Genomic DNA, 17,162 nt, shown 5'->3' on the forward strand with positions numbered 1-17,162 from the left:
GCTCCTTCGTTACATGCAAATTCAGCAGGTTTGCAAGCAAGAAATTCCTTGAAAGTGCAACCAGGTGTTGCAGCTTTCATTTTCTTAGGAGGTGGAGCATGTCGTGGATTATTATTGTCATGATTGCCGCCTCCATTTACACTATGACTAAAATTATCTTCCTGGGTACGTTTACTAGGAATGATTTGTTGCGGTTCAACAGGTTTCTGAGCAGCAACCATGATTGCAGGAATAGCATTAGCTATCCCTTGAGTGATGATATTTTCAATATCTTGTCTAGTCATGTATTGGTTTTCCTGATTTTGCTCAGATTGATTCTCTTCATTAACTGGTTCATTACTAGCGTTTTCCATCTGATAATTGGTATAAGTGTAATTTATTAGTGTCAAATAATTGCTAGTTAAATATAACAAAGCAATTACACATAAACACATAAAACCTTACAACACATATCTATAACCAAAATTGTCGATTTTCTCGACTTCTACTTTGTTTGATAGATTATATAGGCGTCAATACACACTATCTTTCTTACAATGTTTTATTTCCCATTTTACAGAGTTAGATTTCACTATTACTATTATTATACAAACAGACTTTCCAACCCCACTATTCTTTGATCAACTGGCAGTTTAGTAGTGACGCTCCCTCTCGTCATACTTCCAAGAGATTTGTTCCCCTATTTTCCGGATCCTATTCCCTGTACCTATCAGTTCTTCACCAAACTGATGAAGTTCGGCCAGGTTTTCATAGCTCATTGGCGGGTTGGGGATAGGTTCTGGATCAAATTGAGAAAGTAAAGTATAGGGACTATTGATCATATTTTGGAATTGCCAGTCATTTGTCCACCACTCTTCCATTTGGCCTAAAGGTCGTGTGTGGATTAGTGGGTCTGGAATAGTTGGTTCTAAGTTTATTGGGAATTGGGCTGTGGCAGGGTAAGAGTAGAGATTATTGTTAATAGGTTCTATGACATCACAATTCGCCAGTAGACGGTCTATTTCGTCTTGGAATGTGATCTCCTCAGGTTGTTTAGAGCTCTCTCCGATCTCTATTCCCTTTTGCTTAATATCTTCCCTTATTTCTATTTCTGCTTGTTTGGAATTCTCTCCAGTTTCTATTTCTTTTCCTTTGCTCACAGGATTTTCTATTTCAGGAAGTCTCCTAGTGGCTGGCTTCCTCCTGCGCACCTTTCTCCATCCTACATATCTTCTTCTCTTTTTAGGTTTGGCTTTTTCCAGCGGTGGAGCTTGGAATTCCAGGGGTTCCTCTATGTCAGCAATGTAACCAGTAAAGTCGTGGGAGACTTCAATTGGTACTGGGTAGAGGTTGAGATTCTGAAATGCTTCCGATATCTCATTCATGCTGGATAGCATATATGCAAAACGCACAAAAATGTTAAGTTAAAACTTTGGAACAAAATTTAACAAATAAACATTGAAGTTTTATTGCATACTAATTTGTACAAAGACAACAGGAAAGAGAACACACTAGGATTGATTTATTTATTTACGGAGTAGCAATTTTCTACTAATTCAGGTTTATTGGTAATTTAAAGATTTGCGTTTTCTGCTACGGTAGCTAGCATATACAGATTTGCCCATTTTTCATCTAATTGGTCTTCTCAAGGTGGATTACTGGCTAATTCCTGAATTTCTGGATTAAACCTCACTTTCTTGGCTTGGGGTTTCTTTATTTTCTCCTGACCCTTCCTAAGAATTGAATTTCTTTTCTCTGGGGTAAGAGGATTTTCATAATTTGCTTTACGAATAAAAATTCATTCTTTTAGATCTGCTGGGGGTTTGGAGGAAGAGGTTCCTTTTTCCTGAGGTGCAGTATCTAATTTGTGGTAGATAGCAGAAATCTTTTGTTTACCCATACTGTATCTAATAAATAACCAGTTAATAAGCACATATAATCACAAAATAGCAACTAGTAAAATCAAGTATTTTGTTAAACACTTAATTTATAGGCTTAAATCAGTGGCTCGATCAGTGGCTCTGATACCACCTTTTTCCTGTCACGGCCCTCGGTCCCGGTTTGACCTGGTTCCAGAGCCGCGGGATAGGAATCCCGTGGTATTTAATTTAGGCGACAGCGGAAGTCTTTTAACACAGGATCTTTTAATACTAAAAATGCTCATTTAATATATTATATAAAGTTTTAGGGATAAAATCCCATAATTTACAATAAGATGATTTCACAAGGAAATCTTTATTTCTCAAAACATGTTTCTTTATTTATTTACATTGAGCCACTTCTCTGAGCTTGTAGTGCTGCACGGCACTTTCCTTAGATCACAACAGATCACCTGAAACATGTTTGGAAAAGGTTTTGTCAGCGGGGAAATACTGAGTGAATCATTCATTTTACTGAAAACATTACGTTTGTTATAATTCACAGTATTAAGAGCGATTACAATGTTTCTGATATCAATCCAACTACCCACAGTATTTGTCACTCGACCATCCATTGGCTAGCCCATTTGTCCAATGGTGTCTGTGACTGTGGTCAGATCACCCCTTGGCCACCCGTTTGTCCAATTGTGACGAGAAACAAGTAATGTATACAAAACCCCACATACCGGCTGTACTTTGGTGATTACATAGACTTAATCCCTGTAATTATAACTTTGAAAATAACTTGGAGTTTTGTAAAACAGTTGATAAAAAGAGAATGACTCACATTGCAGATTTAACGAGCAAAGTATAAGCCTACTGATTTGCCTTGATTAACCTAATTTAACAATAATGCACACACAAACGGGTTAGTAACTAATACAGCAGTTACGACAATTCACGAGATTAAACCCTCACAATGATTTACAAGTGCAATACTTAATAATTCAACGGATTCACGACGAATAACAGAGCATAGTCCGAATTCAAACAGCACTCAAATATTCAAGTCGAAATCACGAAGAATAATCAAAGTACAAGCTCAATTTGAGTAGCACTCGGACAATCGTTGGATAGTTATAATCGATCGGACGTTGAATCGTAATAGCGATCGAGTTATTACCCTGATTGTGGCAGCACTTCGTGATTGTGTGTGTTATGGACTGTTTCTGCTTATAACGTACTATACACAACGAATTTCTTTGTCGAACTAACAACAGAATGCAAGTCCCAATGTCTGCTATTTATACTGATTTTTGGACACGCTTACGGACCATAAGCCACTTCCCTTACGGTCCGTAAGGGAAGCAGTCTATTTATAGGCTAGCCAGGTTTGGGACTAGCTATGCTGAGTCAACTGTTTTATGAAACTCAATTTAGACAACGAATTTATTTAGATAATCGTCACTAGGGTTTATCACCCCCTGAGTTTTTGGGGCCCTGATCCTGATTCCAATTGTTCTGGAAATTTTAGGGTTTATGCAGAATCACTTGGGTGTCTCAATTAGGGTTTCCTTTTTTGATTAATTATCATCCTAATTATTATTTTTAGTGAGAGGTGTTACAAGAGAGAAGGTTTCCAGAGATCTTATGCGCATGCCTTCAACTTCCGTTCGTGAGCTTTGTGTTGTTAGTAATATAGAGTGCGGTGATAGAGACGTGAAGTTCATGGCGATGCTAAAGGACATACATCGAGAGGTTCAACAATCGATGGAGTTGAAGCTAAAGTTTCTTCATTCTTGCTGTTATTGTTAGATTTGAATTTTAATGTTGTTCAGTATGTCATGTAATTTTTGGACTTTTAAATGAATAAATTGTAAACTTATGAGTCTATGTTGCCTTTTAGTTTTATTTACTTAGTTTTCTAGTTTGAATTAGTTTAATTATTGGTAAGTCAACAGAAGTTTAATAATATGAAGGGTTGGTTTGATGGCGAAGAGATAATGTTGATGTCGTATTTTGTCTGAACATCTGTTTGGTAAGTCAACAGAGGTCTAATAGTATCAACGGTTGGTTTGACGGTTAACATATTATGTTGATGTTGAATTCTCTCTGAACATCTGCTCTCTAAGTCAACAGAGGTTTAATATCATCAGGGGTTGGTTTGATGGTGAACAGATGAGTGAAAAGATAAAACAAATGTTCAGAATTTGATAATTGATAGTAGTTTTTTGAAGAATCTGCTGATGATGAAACAACTGTGTATGCTAACGACTGTTTGATTTACCACTGTTGACTAAATGACATAAATTTAAATAGTATTAATCTTTGATAGTGAACAGATGAGTGCAAAGATAAAACAAATGTTCAGAATTTGATCATTGATAGTAGTTTTTTGAAGAATCTGCTGATGATGAAACAACTGTGTATGCTAACGACTGTTTGATTTACCACTATTGACTAAATGACATAAATTTAAATAGTATTAATCTTTGATGGTGAACAGATGAATGCAAAGATAAAACAAATGTTCAGAATTTGATCATTGATAGTAGTTTTTTTAAGAATCTGCTGATGATGAAACAACTGTGTATGCTAACAACTGTTTGATTTACCACTGTTGACTAAATGACATAAATTTAAATAGTATTAATCTTTGTTGTCGCATCTTCATTTTAATTATTTCAGTCATTCCTAACAGTGGTTGGGCTAATAGCAGATGTTAGACTTACCACTGTTGAATTACACTGATTGAAAACAACTGTTTTTGAAACTTTAGCTTGCCTAAAAACACATCCACTGCTAAATGGTACCGTCTGTTATCATAATTTCTGTTTTTCCTAATGACTGTTCATTTACTATAGTGCTGATTGCTAACTGTCATGCATTATGATAACAGAGCTTCTGACGTGGACAGATGTTAGCTAAAAATAAACCAACTGCTTAAAGTTATCATTTGTTGTCATAACTTCTATTTATGTAACAACTGTTTGACTTACACTGTTTCCAACGACCAATAGAGGTTTCCAAACACATTTTTTTAGATATCTTTTATTAAGTTTGTAAATGTAAACAACAAATTCAATAAGGGGTCTATGTGTAAATATTTTTCATTTGTTGAAAATATGGGAAAACGAAAACACAACCGTCATTATTTCTTTAGCATCATTACATATCAAACATCTATCATCTGACTTCTTTCAAAAATCTCTTCTTCCCAGTCATTTTATAGGGTTTCAACTTTTTTATTTTTCGTCTTCTACACTTGAATCACTGGAGGTTTTGTTGTTTTTTCTTCAACAACTGGTATGTAAATTCATATTGTAATACTTTATATTGTTTAACCGATTTTAATTCAAAAAAAAAAAAATAATTCAAATCCTATCTTGCTACAAATACGATTTTAAGTTTATTGCTATACATTTAAGAAGGGTTTAGTTAGGTGTTTGAATCATTTGTTGATAACATATTAAAATAATTATTATTTGCAGAAAATTTTTAACTCATACTCTGTTTCTATGATTAATTTCAGTAGATACTCTGTTAATACAAAAAGTTAATGTTCATCTTCGAAGCCAACTTTTTAATTTCAATGTTTTAACATCTTTACTGATTCAGGTTTTGTCATGTATACTACATTTGTCAAGTTTCTTTATAACCCAGAATCTTTGAAACTGGTATGAAATGTTTTTATATACATAATTTATTTTTATTGAGATATATATTTAACAGTTGTTATGGGTTATATTTTCTTACACTACTTAAAAATTATATACAGGATGTACCTATAGCCTTTGCTAATAAAAAGTGGGGAGATTGTTGGCAAAAAAATAAGTTGCGAATCTATCATGAGTCTGGTAAAAAATGGGTTATGAAGGTCAGAACAAAAAATTCAACACCAATAATAACTGACGGTTGGGACAATGTTGTTAAAGATCTCAATCTGTCGAGGGATACTTTGTTGGTTTTTAAAGCGTTAGGTGATTTAGGGTTTGAACTTTCATGTTTTGCTGATGGGATGTGTGGTGAATCTTATTTCACGTTTAATCGTTATGCAAGATTTGGTTTTACGGTATGACTATTGATCTTAACTTCAATCCTTTTGCATCTTAAACGTGTCAGCGCTTATTCTCATAAGTTACATACTTCACATATAGTATTCATTATTTTTAATTTTATGCAGATAATTGAAGACTGCTTCATTAAACAGTTTTATGTAAACAGCCCACCAAGTGGCAAATTTCAAATCTGTTATAAGGGTTCCTATTGGAATGTTGAGGTGTCTAAGGTTGATACAATCTTTGTATTTTCTAGAGGATGGCCTGAAATGTGCAAGGATGTTGGGATACTTGAGGATGATTTGCTTGTGTTTAGCAGAATTGATGATGTTGTTTTTGAGGTAGTAGTTTATAGAGATGAGACTGAGATTTGCTTTTCGAAGAAAGCTGAATCTGATGATGATAGTGTACTTGAGATATCAAAGGCTGATTATGTTAAGAATGCATTCAAGGTGCGTATGTATTTAGCATTAACAGTAAAAGTTTTAATTATTTTAGCATTATATTAATTATTTTATTAATGTTGACCAGGACATCTATGAGGATGAAGAAGTTGTGTCTGTAGGTGAAAGAAGAACTGTTACTCGGGTACTTACTAAATTATTACAATTATTTATTTTTAATTTAACACATATAAGAATTTAATGTTTTTACAACTATTAGTAATGCTGTTTACTGATGTTACATTTATCCAATAATGTATTATTTAGAAGAAGTTACAAACGAATGCCGAATGCACGTCGAAGAGATGCATGTCTTCACGATTGAATAAAACACAAGATGTAAGTTTACCGTGTTAAAGATTGTTATATTACTATGGTTATTAAAGTCACTGTATGACAACATGTTAAGAAGAAAGGTAAAGTTACTTCTGAGAGAAAGGAGACGGTCAAGAATATGACTTTTTTTCTTAGAGTTAAATGCCCGGATAGTCCATGTGGTTTGCCTTTTTTTCACCTTTAGTCCCTAACTTTCTAAAATTACAGCTATAGTCCCCAACTTTTCAATTTTTGTTCCCGGATAGTCCCTGTGCCTGACATCAGTTAGTTTTCTCAATTAAGAGGGTGTGAAATGACAAAAATACCCTCATTTTCTTCCTCACCCCTCTTTAAAACCCACCACCACCACCTTTAACCCACCACCACGACCTTCAATCCACCACCTCCACCGTCACCTTAAACCCACCACCACCACCACCTCCACAGTCACCTTCAACCCACCCCACCCCCCACTCTTCATTGTAATACTGAAGCAAAAGACAGACCAGGTATATCGCAATGCAAACCGTAACCACCACAGCCATAAGAAACGACATGGCTTCCCACAATTGCTTAAATCTTGTAGGTAAACCTGCGTGTCCAGAACACAAATCAATTCAGTACCAACATAAACACCATAACACCGACCCAAATTTCAATATCTATAAGAAAATCAATCATTCTGTTGACAATTATCCATTCCCCCCCATCTAGGTACTGGATCCGTAATTCAACATAATATCATAACAACAATCTAGAAATCACACAATCAGATAATTAGGAATCCTCACTGTAATTCAATTAAATATAAAATAAATACATGATAGCACTCAATCACCTAATTTTCCTAGGTAGTATCTTAGCATTTGAAACTTGTGTTCTGAACTTATGATCACTTTAAAACCCTATAGATTCCTAATTCGATTGTCATCAAATTAGGAACAAATCTAACTCAACTATTATCAACCTCATATAAACCACCGACGGTGTTACCTGTAAGTGACGAAAACGTAAACATCGGAAGCGAATCAAGCGATTCAACTTTACCGGTATCGATTCAACTTTGTAGACGGAAAGATTGAACGACGGAGCGGTTGCAGCGATGGGAGAAGAAGCGGATGAAGAGGTAGAGAGAGGCGGAGACGATGATAGATGAGGCGATAACGATAATCACGATGATTATTGATGAAGATGTTGATGTGAATGAGGAGGATGTTGATGCAAGAGGTGATATGTTGGTTATGGATGCTACAGTGGCATCATTGGTGGTGGCGGTGGTGAGGAAAGGGTATTTTTGTCATTTCACACCCTCTTAACTGAGAAAACTAACTGATGTTAGGCACAAAGACTATCCGGGAACGAAAATTGAAAAGTTAGAGACTATAGCTGTAATTTTAGAAAGTTAGGAACTAAATGTGAAAAAAATGCAAACAACAGGGACTATCCGGGCATTTAACTTTTTTTCTTACATACTAAGACCATGCGTAGTGGGCAATATTCACCATTGGGCGTTTTGCGCCATGTGACAACCCAGTCAGCAATTGGGCATTATTGAGCGTTTTTAAAATGGATGTAGTGAAGATGTGAGACATTATGTTTGTAATAAAATGGGTGTAATGAGAGCGATATGGGCGTGATTGAGCCCCAAAACGCCCAAATTTGCAACCACTACGGATGGTCTAAAAGAAAAAAAAAAAAAAAAAGTAAAAGTCTCGATATCACTAACGTCACGTGCAGTGCAGCTAAAGAGAGTGATCCTAACCATGGAGTTAACAACTTAACTCAACCATGGTTACTTTCTTCCTCATCACCATTCTCACCTTTCTCTCAAAACCAGATCTAGGGTTCATGCAAATCGCCACGATTTTCACCGATAAATTACGTATAACTTCTGCTAAATCTACACATGCATCCAGATCTTAACTTCTCACTTTGCGTTACGTGATGGAGACGCAGAGGATCGTCGAATTTCCTCACAGAATCATGGATAAACGACCGAGAAAACGGCCTCGATTGGCCTGGGACGTGCCTGATCCTGTTCATCCTCCTCCGAAGGTTTAATTTCATGATTTTGTTGTGATTTGATTGATTGATTTTGCTATAAACTTTGAATTGTTTGTGTTTGAGTTAGTTGTGTTGTTGATTTTATGAATTTTATATCTCTGTTTGTAGAATGTTTGTTGTGTACGGATCTGGCTGATTTCTCCCAAAATTATACAGTTTTTGTAAATCAGGTAATTAACAGATCAACATGTTATGAGAAGTGTTTGATTAGTTAACATCTAGCATCTGATATAGTGATATATGATGAATTTTTCTAGAAACTTTGAGTTGTTTGTATTCGAATTACTTGTGTTAATTTTAGAATTTTTTATTTCTGTTTGTAGAATGTTTGTTGAGTACGGATCTGGTTGATTTCTCCCAAAATTATGCAGTTTTTTTTTTTTTTTTGTAAATTAGGTAATTAACAGATCAACATGTTACAGAATGTGTTTGATTAGTTTATTATAGATAACATCTGATATAGTGATATATGATTGATTAATATAAGAGATGTTAAATTTGTATGGACTTGTGATTCGATTTAGGAAATGGATCTGTTTTTGCATGATCAGATTCCAGTTTGGATCTAAAGTTGAGTTTCAACACTTTGACTTGTATATAACTTGGTAATCGGATCTGCATGGAACATATAACACTGGATGAAGAACAATTGATTTATAAAGAGTCTTCAAGCATTGTAAAGCAGCATGGGGTTGTAGTGCTGAGTTTTTCTAAGAAATTTAATTGTTCCGATGCTAACATTAAATTTTGTATGCTTGTTTGTCACTCAGGTACATCCAGCTTTATATTGCAGGCAGGAATACGTAAACGGCGCAGTCCCTATTTTTTCTTACTCGTCAATATACTACAAAGGGATACCTCATAATGGTTCTCCTCCATGGAGACCAGATGATAAAGAAGGGCACTATATGTTTGCAGTAGGAGAAAATATAACTCCTCGATGTAAGAACACCGCAGATCCCGAAATATTTTTCATATATTTGATTCAAAGACTAAAACTTCAAGGGCTTGATCAATCATGAAAATTGTATAGGGACTAGAACCACTTTTTTAGTGAATGCACGTATTCTCTTTGACTCTTTTCAGAGTTATTGTTTTTGCTTGTTCAATGTTCAAGAATAATGAACTTTTTATTTAACAGATAATGGTTAATGATGCTATGTTTTTAAATTGCAGATAGGATATTGAGCAAAATGGGTGAAGGTTAGCTATCTTCTTTCTGTGTTATTTTCTGTCTGGATATATAATATAGAGTAAACTTCTATTTTGCTCCCTGTGGTTTGGTGGTTTTAACGCTTTTGCCCCAAACCTTTAAAAATGGTCATTTTACTCCCTGATCTATGCAAGCTATCTCTATTATACTCCCCGCCTCAAACGCCGTTCATTTCAGCTGTTAAATGACTGTCATGTGCCCCTCATGTGAGGGGCAATTTAGTCATGTGGTTTAGTAACTGACAGTCATTTAACAGCTGAAATAAACGGCGTTTGAGGCGGGGAGTATAATAGAGATAGCTTGCATAGATCAGGGAGTAAAATGTCCATTTTTAAAGGTTTGGGGCAAAAGCGTTAAAACCACCAAACCACAGGGAGCAAAATAGAAGTTTACTCTATAATATAACTAACTTTTTTATGGATATTTTGTTGGTGAAATCAATTGTAGGTACTTTCGGGCAAGTTTTGGAGTGTTTAGACAATGAAAAGAAAGAGCCTGTAGCAATTAAAATCGTTCGATCGATAAACAAGTATCGTGAAGCCGCCATGATTGAAATTGATGTTTTACAGAAGCTTGCCAGACATGATGTTGGTGGTTCACGGTAGGTGTTTATTTATTTATTTTTGTTTTGCTAAGTTGTTAGTTGTAGAAATTAAAGTGATTGTGGTGTAAACGTTTTTTAATATTTTTGCAGTTGTGTGCAAATACGGAATTGGTTTGACTATCGTAATCATATTTGTATTGTAAGTATTTATCGGTGTTTGTTTGAGATTTTATTAGTTTAGCGATGACAATGATGCCATGTCATCGTCACACCTGGATCTGTGAGTTAAAAGAACTTCTTAACAGGTTTTTGAGAAGCTTGGTCCAAGTTTATATGATTTTCTCCGTAAAAACAACTACCGTTCATTTCCCATTGATCTTGTTCGCGAGTTTGGCAGACAACTTTTGGAATCTGTTGCATGTGTGTGCAAAAACTTGTACCATTTTTTTGTTTCTTTTATTTCTTTTTATATATTATTCAGACAAAACGTGTCTTTATGTGAACTGTTAGTACTGTTTTTCTATTCATCTTTTCCTGTATCACTAACGTCATCGTCAGTTTTACCTCTGGTTTTCTAATTTCTCCTTTATTTTTTTCTTGCAGTTATGCATGATTTACGCCTTATACATACCGATTTAAAGCCAGAAAATATTCTTTTGGTTTCATCGGAGTATATCAAGGTGCCAGATTATAAGGTAGGACTTGCCTATGCTAATATATGAAATATGCATTGTTATTCATCATTTTGTAACTATCTAAGATGCGAGTTTTACCTACTAATTACATGTTAGTATTTACCCCCTAATTACTTATACCGTGAGTCCGTGACTATCCCCTACCCCCGTTGTATGCACCAAACCACCTAAATGGTGTAAAATTTGGTGTAAACCTGCTCGTCTACAATCAAAATCACTAAAGTGGTCTAATTGTTTTTGTTGTTGTAGCAAGTAACATATATTTATATATCAACACAACAGTAAAAAAGTTAGAAGTTAGTAATTAGTTTACGAAATATATTGTAAAACAAAAACAACCTAGTTATCGTGATATTGATTATGATTTTTATGTTTTATATTATTCATTTATAATAGCTATTACTGATTAGTAAGTTTTAAATAATTAAGTAAATATAAGATTCAAATGAAATTATAAATTAGTTCAGTTGAAACAAACTAATGTGTATCTGAACTATCTAGTGTAGAAAACGATCTAAAAATTTGATGCCTACATTGAATGCAAGCATATTTTGTGTAATTCAGTAGTTCTCATATGTTGACAATGACAGTGTTGTTAGAAATGTTAGCAATTATGATGTTAATGCTGTTTTTCTCATATGGTAATCAAGTTTCTCTCAAGATCTGGAAAAGAAGGTTCTTGTTTTAAGAACTTGCCAAAAACAAGTGCTATCAAGCTAATTGATTTTGGGAGTACTACGTTTGAACACCAAGATCACAGCTATGTTGTATCAACGCGACATTACCGAGCCCCAGAGGTTATATTGGGTAAGTGTGGTCTACTCTATTATCATGTGGTCTCACAAGTAAAATATCATTTTGTGTCATTTAAGTTGCATATTTTGTTACATGTAGGCCTTGGTTGGAATTATCCATGTGATTTGTGGAGTGTCGGTTGTATTCTTGTTGAACTTTGCTCTGTAAGTGTTTTGTTTTCTTTAAGAAGTTCAAAGATTCATGTAAAAAATAATGTCAGGGGGCTTATATGCGGACTCCGTGAGTTTTTTTTAAACGGTTTCCTTGAAATAAATGTTCTTTTAGGAAAGAGTAAAATGCCAATTTCGTCCCTGAGGTTTGGCCAGTTATGCGACTTTCGTTCAAAGGTTTGTTTTTCCGCATCTGGATCCAAAAAAAGGTTTGAAATCTTGCCATTTTCATCCGGCTCGTTAACTCCATCCATTTTTTTCTCTTTTAAGCCAGAAGTATCTTGTCTTTTTTTTGCTAACTTAAAGGGCAATTCGGTTCTTTTCTTACATAAAATGAAAAGGACCGAGTTGCCCTTCAAGTTAGCAAAAAAGAGGAAGATACCTCTGACTTAACGGAGACAAAAAATGGATGGAGTTAACGAGCCAGATGAAAATGGCAAGATTTGAAACCTTTTGGATCCGGATGCGGAAAAACACACCTTTGGATGAAAGTCGCAAAACTGGCCAAACCTCAGGGACGAAAATAGCATTTTACTCTTTAGGAAGTATAATTTGAAAAATCGAAGTGTTCGTGTCATTAATGACAAACCTTTCTAATCTATTTATTTTCTTTTGCAAATAGGGTGAAGCTTTATTCCAAACTCATGAGAACTTGGAACATCTTGCCATGATGGAGAGAGTTTTAGGACCGCTTCCTCAACATATGATCATGAGAGCTGAGTAAGATATTATTACGTAACTCTTACATTAGCAATTTCGACTCATTTACTTAAAGATGGGTTTATTTAAAACAGAGTAAAATGCCATTTTCGTCCCTGAGGTTTTGGCCACTTTTGCGACTTTCGTCCAAAGGTTTGTTTTTCACATTTGAATCCAAAAGGTTTGAAATATTGCCATTTTTACCCGACTCGTTAACTCCATCCATTTTTAACGTCAAGTCGGGTATTTCCGTCATTTAATCTTGCCATTTTGATATATATATATAAACCAAACAAATAGCTAAAATGACGAAAATACCCCTGATTTAATGTTAAAAAATGGATGGAGTTAACGAATCAGTTGAAAATGGCAAGATTTCAAACCTTTTGGATCCAGATGCAATAAACAAACCTTTGGACGAAAGTCGCAAAAGTGGCCAAACCTCAGGGACGAAAAAGAAAATGGCATTTTACTCTTTTAAACAGGTTGCATAATTATATTAGCTAAAATGGTAAGAGGTCAATCAGTTTGAAACTCACCAAAAGTCCATTTTTAATGAACACAATCTCTCCAAATTGTATACATTCAATTATTTCTATTATATTATATTATAGTCCTATAAAAATAGACAAAAAGGTGTTAATGTGTCAACGCTACTTTGACTGGTACGAAAGCATGACCTTCTTTGACTCCTGTTACCCAACCCTTAAATCTTGCCGCCTGTATTTATTTCATGAATACTGAAAAGGCTCTGACCTAAACTCGTTCTTTTGTCAGCCGTCGATCTGAGAAATATTTTAGAAGGGGTGCACGGTTAGATTGGCCTGAAGGTGCAGCCTCAAGAGAAAGTATGAGGGCTGTGTGGAAACTTCCACGCCTGCAGGTAAATAAATGTGTGTGTGTGTGTGCTCGTTAAAAAAGTTTCTACACTTGAAGATTAGTTGTAGCATTAAATATTAATTAATGAATACAAATAGAATGTTAAGAACCTTTTAGCTTAAACCTTAAATATTTACTTGGAGAAATAATATTTTATAATTTCGAAACCATATATAATAAGATGACTTAAAATTTAAAAAGTATTTGCTTTCTGATTTCGCTTATGTTTTTAAAACATATTTTGTAGCCTTCTATTTTGAGATTAATACCTGTCTATTTCTTTCTAGTACTCATCATCATAGATTTCGAGGGAAGCTAGGTAATTTTAGCTAAAAATTATAAACTAAAAGACAAAACCAAAGTGCTTATTACATCATCAATGAACGGGTTATTACTTTATTTATTTTTGTTTTTATCATAAAGTAATAAATTATTTATTTCGATATAATTTGATACAACATACCTGCCATAATCAGTGAAGAAAGGTGACATGACTCACGTTTGACGTGACAACGGTTTTAATGGTAACAAAATAAAAGTTTGCTAATTTAAATCGTACAAAATTTACTTCATTTCATGCACTGATGCACAGATAAAAACTTGAAAGTTTGTTGTTTTTTGATGTCATAAAACATTAATATAAAAATCACAAGATGGGAAAACTTTAAACAGGGGTTGGGTCTACATGCATCAATATATAAAATAGTGGCTTTAACCCCTTTGAAGGCCATCTGCCCTTACAAACTTGAAAAGTTTCATATATACCCGACTAAAACTAAAAATATCATATATGCCCTTATAATAAGTAGTTAAAATATCAAATATACCCAATTTATTAAAAACAAACTAATAAATTATCATTTTACCTTATTTTTTTAACTTCAAGTTTTCATATATGCTCATCTTTTAACTTCATATTTTATATAACACATTTTTTGCTAAAATTTGTTTTTACCCATTTTTATTTTTGTACTTTACCCATAAACAATATAGTATACTCCATATATTGTATTTAAGCTAAACAAATTAAGCTAGAAATGCCAATGAGCTAGTGGTGGAGTGGTAAGGGAGAGACCTGTTGTTCCAAGTGACACATGTTCAATTCCTGCCCCAAGCATTTAGTTTTTGTGGCACCTGGTGATGATGGAAGACTAGGCGAGTAGGCGACGATCGCTAGTTCGATCCTTGAAGTGAGCGGGTTTTACCTCACCGCACTGTCGTGCCTTCGGGTGAGTGTTCACGGGCTTCGGCCCTAGGTGAAGGTTTTCCCCGGTTCGGAAGGCGAGTGTATCCCGATGTGGTGAATTTCGCCAGTAGCCCATTTAGAGGATTCGTTGGCTGATAAAAAAAAAAGCTAGAAATGAGTAAATATAATATTTGAAGTTAAAGGTCATATATGAGATTTCAAAGTTTTAGAAAAATAAGGTAAAATTGTCATTTATTAAATTGTTTTTAATGAATTGGGTTATATGATATTTCAACTACTTTGTAAGGGTATATATGTTATTTATAATTTTACATGGGTGTGTGTGTGTGTGTGTATATATATATGATATTTTGCAAGTTTGTAGGGGTATATACCCAAAACAGAAATGTTGCCATTTTGATGAGCTCAAAATCTCATGAAAATGAATACATATTTTCATGTTCATAGTTTTTATCTCCTGAATGCAGAACTTGGTAATGCAGCATGTGGACCACTCTGCTGGGGCTTTGATTGACCTCTTGCAGGGGCTCTTGCGTTTCGACCCAGCAGAACGGTTCACAGCCAGGGAAGCTTTACGGCACCCGTTCTTCACAGGTGATATTAGACGATACGGGTACCCTTTGTAATTGGAAAATTCCAAAGTTAAATAGAAAATTCGTGATATTTTCCATCAATCTAAGCTTTTAATGATCGTTTTACTGTTACATCACATGATTATCTGCTTGTTATATTTTTGCTTGTTTGATTGTTGGGGATGTATATTGGTTTCTGCTAATTGTGTTTTGAAGTCCGGTCGTATAAAGTTTGTTGTCATAATTTGAATGATTTTGATTTGTAAGCGTATTTTGTTTGTTTTGGTATTTTATCTTGAAATGAAAGAGATGTAGGGGCTCTTCGGGTTTGTGTTTGTTATCATAACTAGTGGGTTACAACCTGTGCACCGCAGCTGGTTCGAAACACAGATAAAAAATAACTAGTGGGTTACCACCTGTGCACCACAGCGGGTTTGAAACACAGATAAAAATAAGCAAAGCGCGAGAGTTAAAGTTGTTTGATGCTTTAGTTGAGGGGCTAAACATGTCATTATTAAAGTTGAGGGAAAGTTGAGGGGCTAGAGTTGTTTAGTATTAAAGTTGAGGGGCTACAGTTGTTTTAGTCAAGGGGCTAACCATGTTATTATTGAAGTTTAGGGGCTAAAGTTATTTGATGTAGTTAAGGGGCTAAACATGGCATTATTAAAGCCGAGGGGCTCAAGTCGTTTTTTATGAAAGTTGAAGGGCTAAATTTGATTTAGTTAAGGGGTTAAACATGTTATTACAAAATTTGAGGGGCTAAATATGTTATTATTAAACTTGAGGGGCTAAAGTTGGTTGGTGCCAATGTTGAGGGGCCAAAATTGGTTGATGTGACAAAATAACATACTAGCATTTATAGTATATAAAAATAATATTTTCTTATTATGTTGTATTATTATATATAACTAGAATTACGACCCGCCGCAATGCGGCCGGGATTCTTTAGTTATAACTAAGTCGATTTAGGATGCGCATGTTATGGTGAACCTTTCAAACGGGAAAAAATAGACGATGTAAAAACGTTCACCCACACATGTACGTTGCGTCGTGTTAACTCGCAAAATTTAGAACGAAACATAAAAACGTTAAACCAAAGACGCACGTTTCGATGTGTTTAGTCACAAAATTTTTGAACGAAACATAAAGCGAAAAAATTTGCGGAAAATAAAAATTATAAAGGACCAAAGTTGAAAGTAAAAAAAGTTGTGAGGATAGATTGCAAAAGATAAAAAGTTTTATGTTAAAAGTAAAAAACAAATAGTTTTGCGTTAAAGGTAATTTATGAAATACATTTGAGTGAAAAGTTAAAAAATCATTTTTTTAAAAAACCCTCAAAGCCAAGGTTACGACAATCATATGCATAACCATATGAAATACATTTGAGTGAAAAGTTAAAAAATCATTTTTTTTTTAAAAACCCTCAAAGCCAAAGTTACAACAACCATATGCATAACCATTTTTTCTTTGGAAAACTCTCAAAGGAAAGATTACAACAAATAAGTAAAAAAAATCAAAGTGGTTAAATCGCAAAAGATGGAAACTTTTGAATTAGAAGTGAAAAATCAAATTAATCAAAGGGGTTAAATTGTATAAGATGAAAACTTTTGAATTAGAAGTGAAAAATAAAATTAAGAGTACTCTAAAATTAATCAAAGGGGTTAAATTAA

General features: G+C 34.3%; 1 protein-coding gene across 1 annotated transcript; it reads left to right on the forward strand.

Annotated features, from left to right (window-relative positions):
* The first annotated feature begins 8,404 nt into the window (after positions 1-8,404).
* On the forward strand, positions 8,405-15,758 carry LOC110880640 (serine/threonine-protein kinase AFC1). The gene is made up of 12 exons (XM_022129124.2): positions 8,405-8,709; positions 9,489-9,660; positions 9,895-9,921; positions 10,379-10,532; positions 10,626-10,674; positions 10,781-10,895; positions 11,079-11,170; positions 11,821-11,977; positions 12,065-12,129; positions 12,758-12,855; positions 13,612-13,717; positions 15,388-15,758. The coding sequence occupies exons 1-12, from the start codon at positions 8,599-8,601 to the stop codon at positions 15,544-15,546; spliced, it is 1,305 nt and encodes a 434-aa protein (XP_021984816.1). The 5' UTR covers positions 8,405-8,598; the 3' UTR covers positions 15,547-15,758.
* Positions 15,759-17,162: the final 1,404 nt, after the last annotated feature.

This window comes from Helianthus annuus, chromosome 1 (genome assembly GCF_002127325.2).
Source record: "Helianthus annuus cultivar XRQ/B chromosome 1, HanXRQr2.0-SUNRISE, whole genome shotgun sequence".
In the NCBI taxonomy this organism is placed as follows: Eukaryota; Viridiplantae; Streptophyta; class Magnoliopsida; order Asterales; family Asteraceae; genus Helianthus; species Helianthus annuus.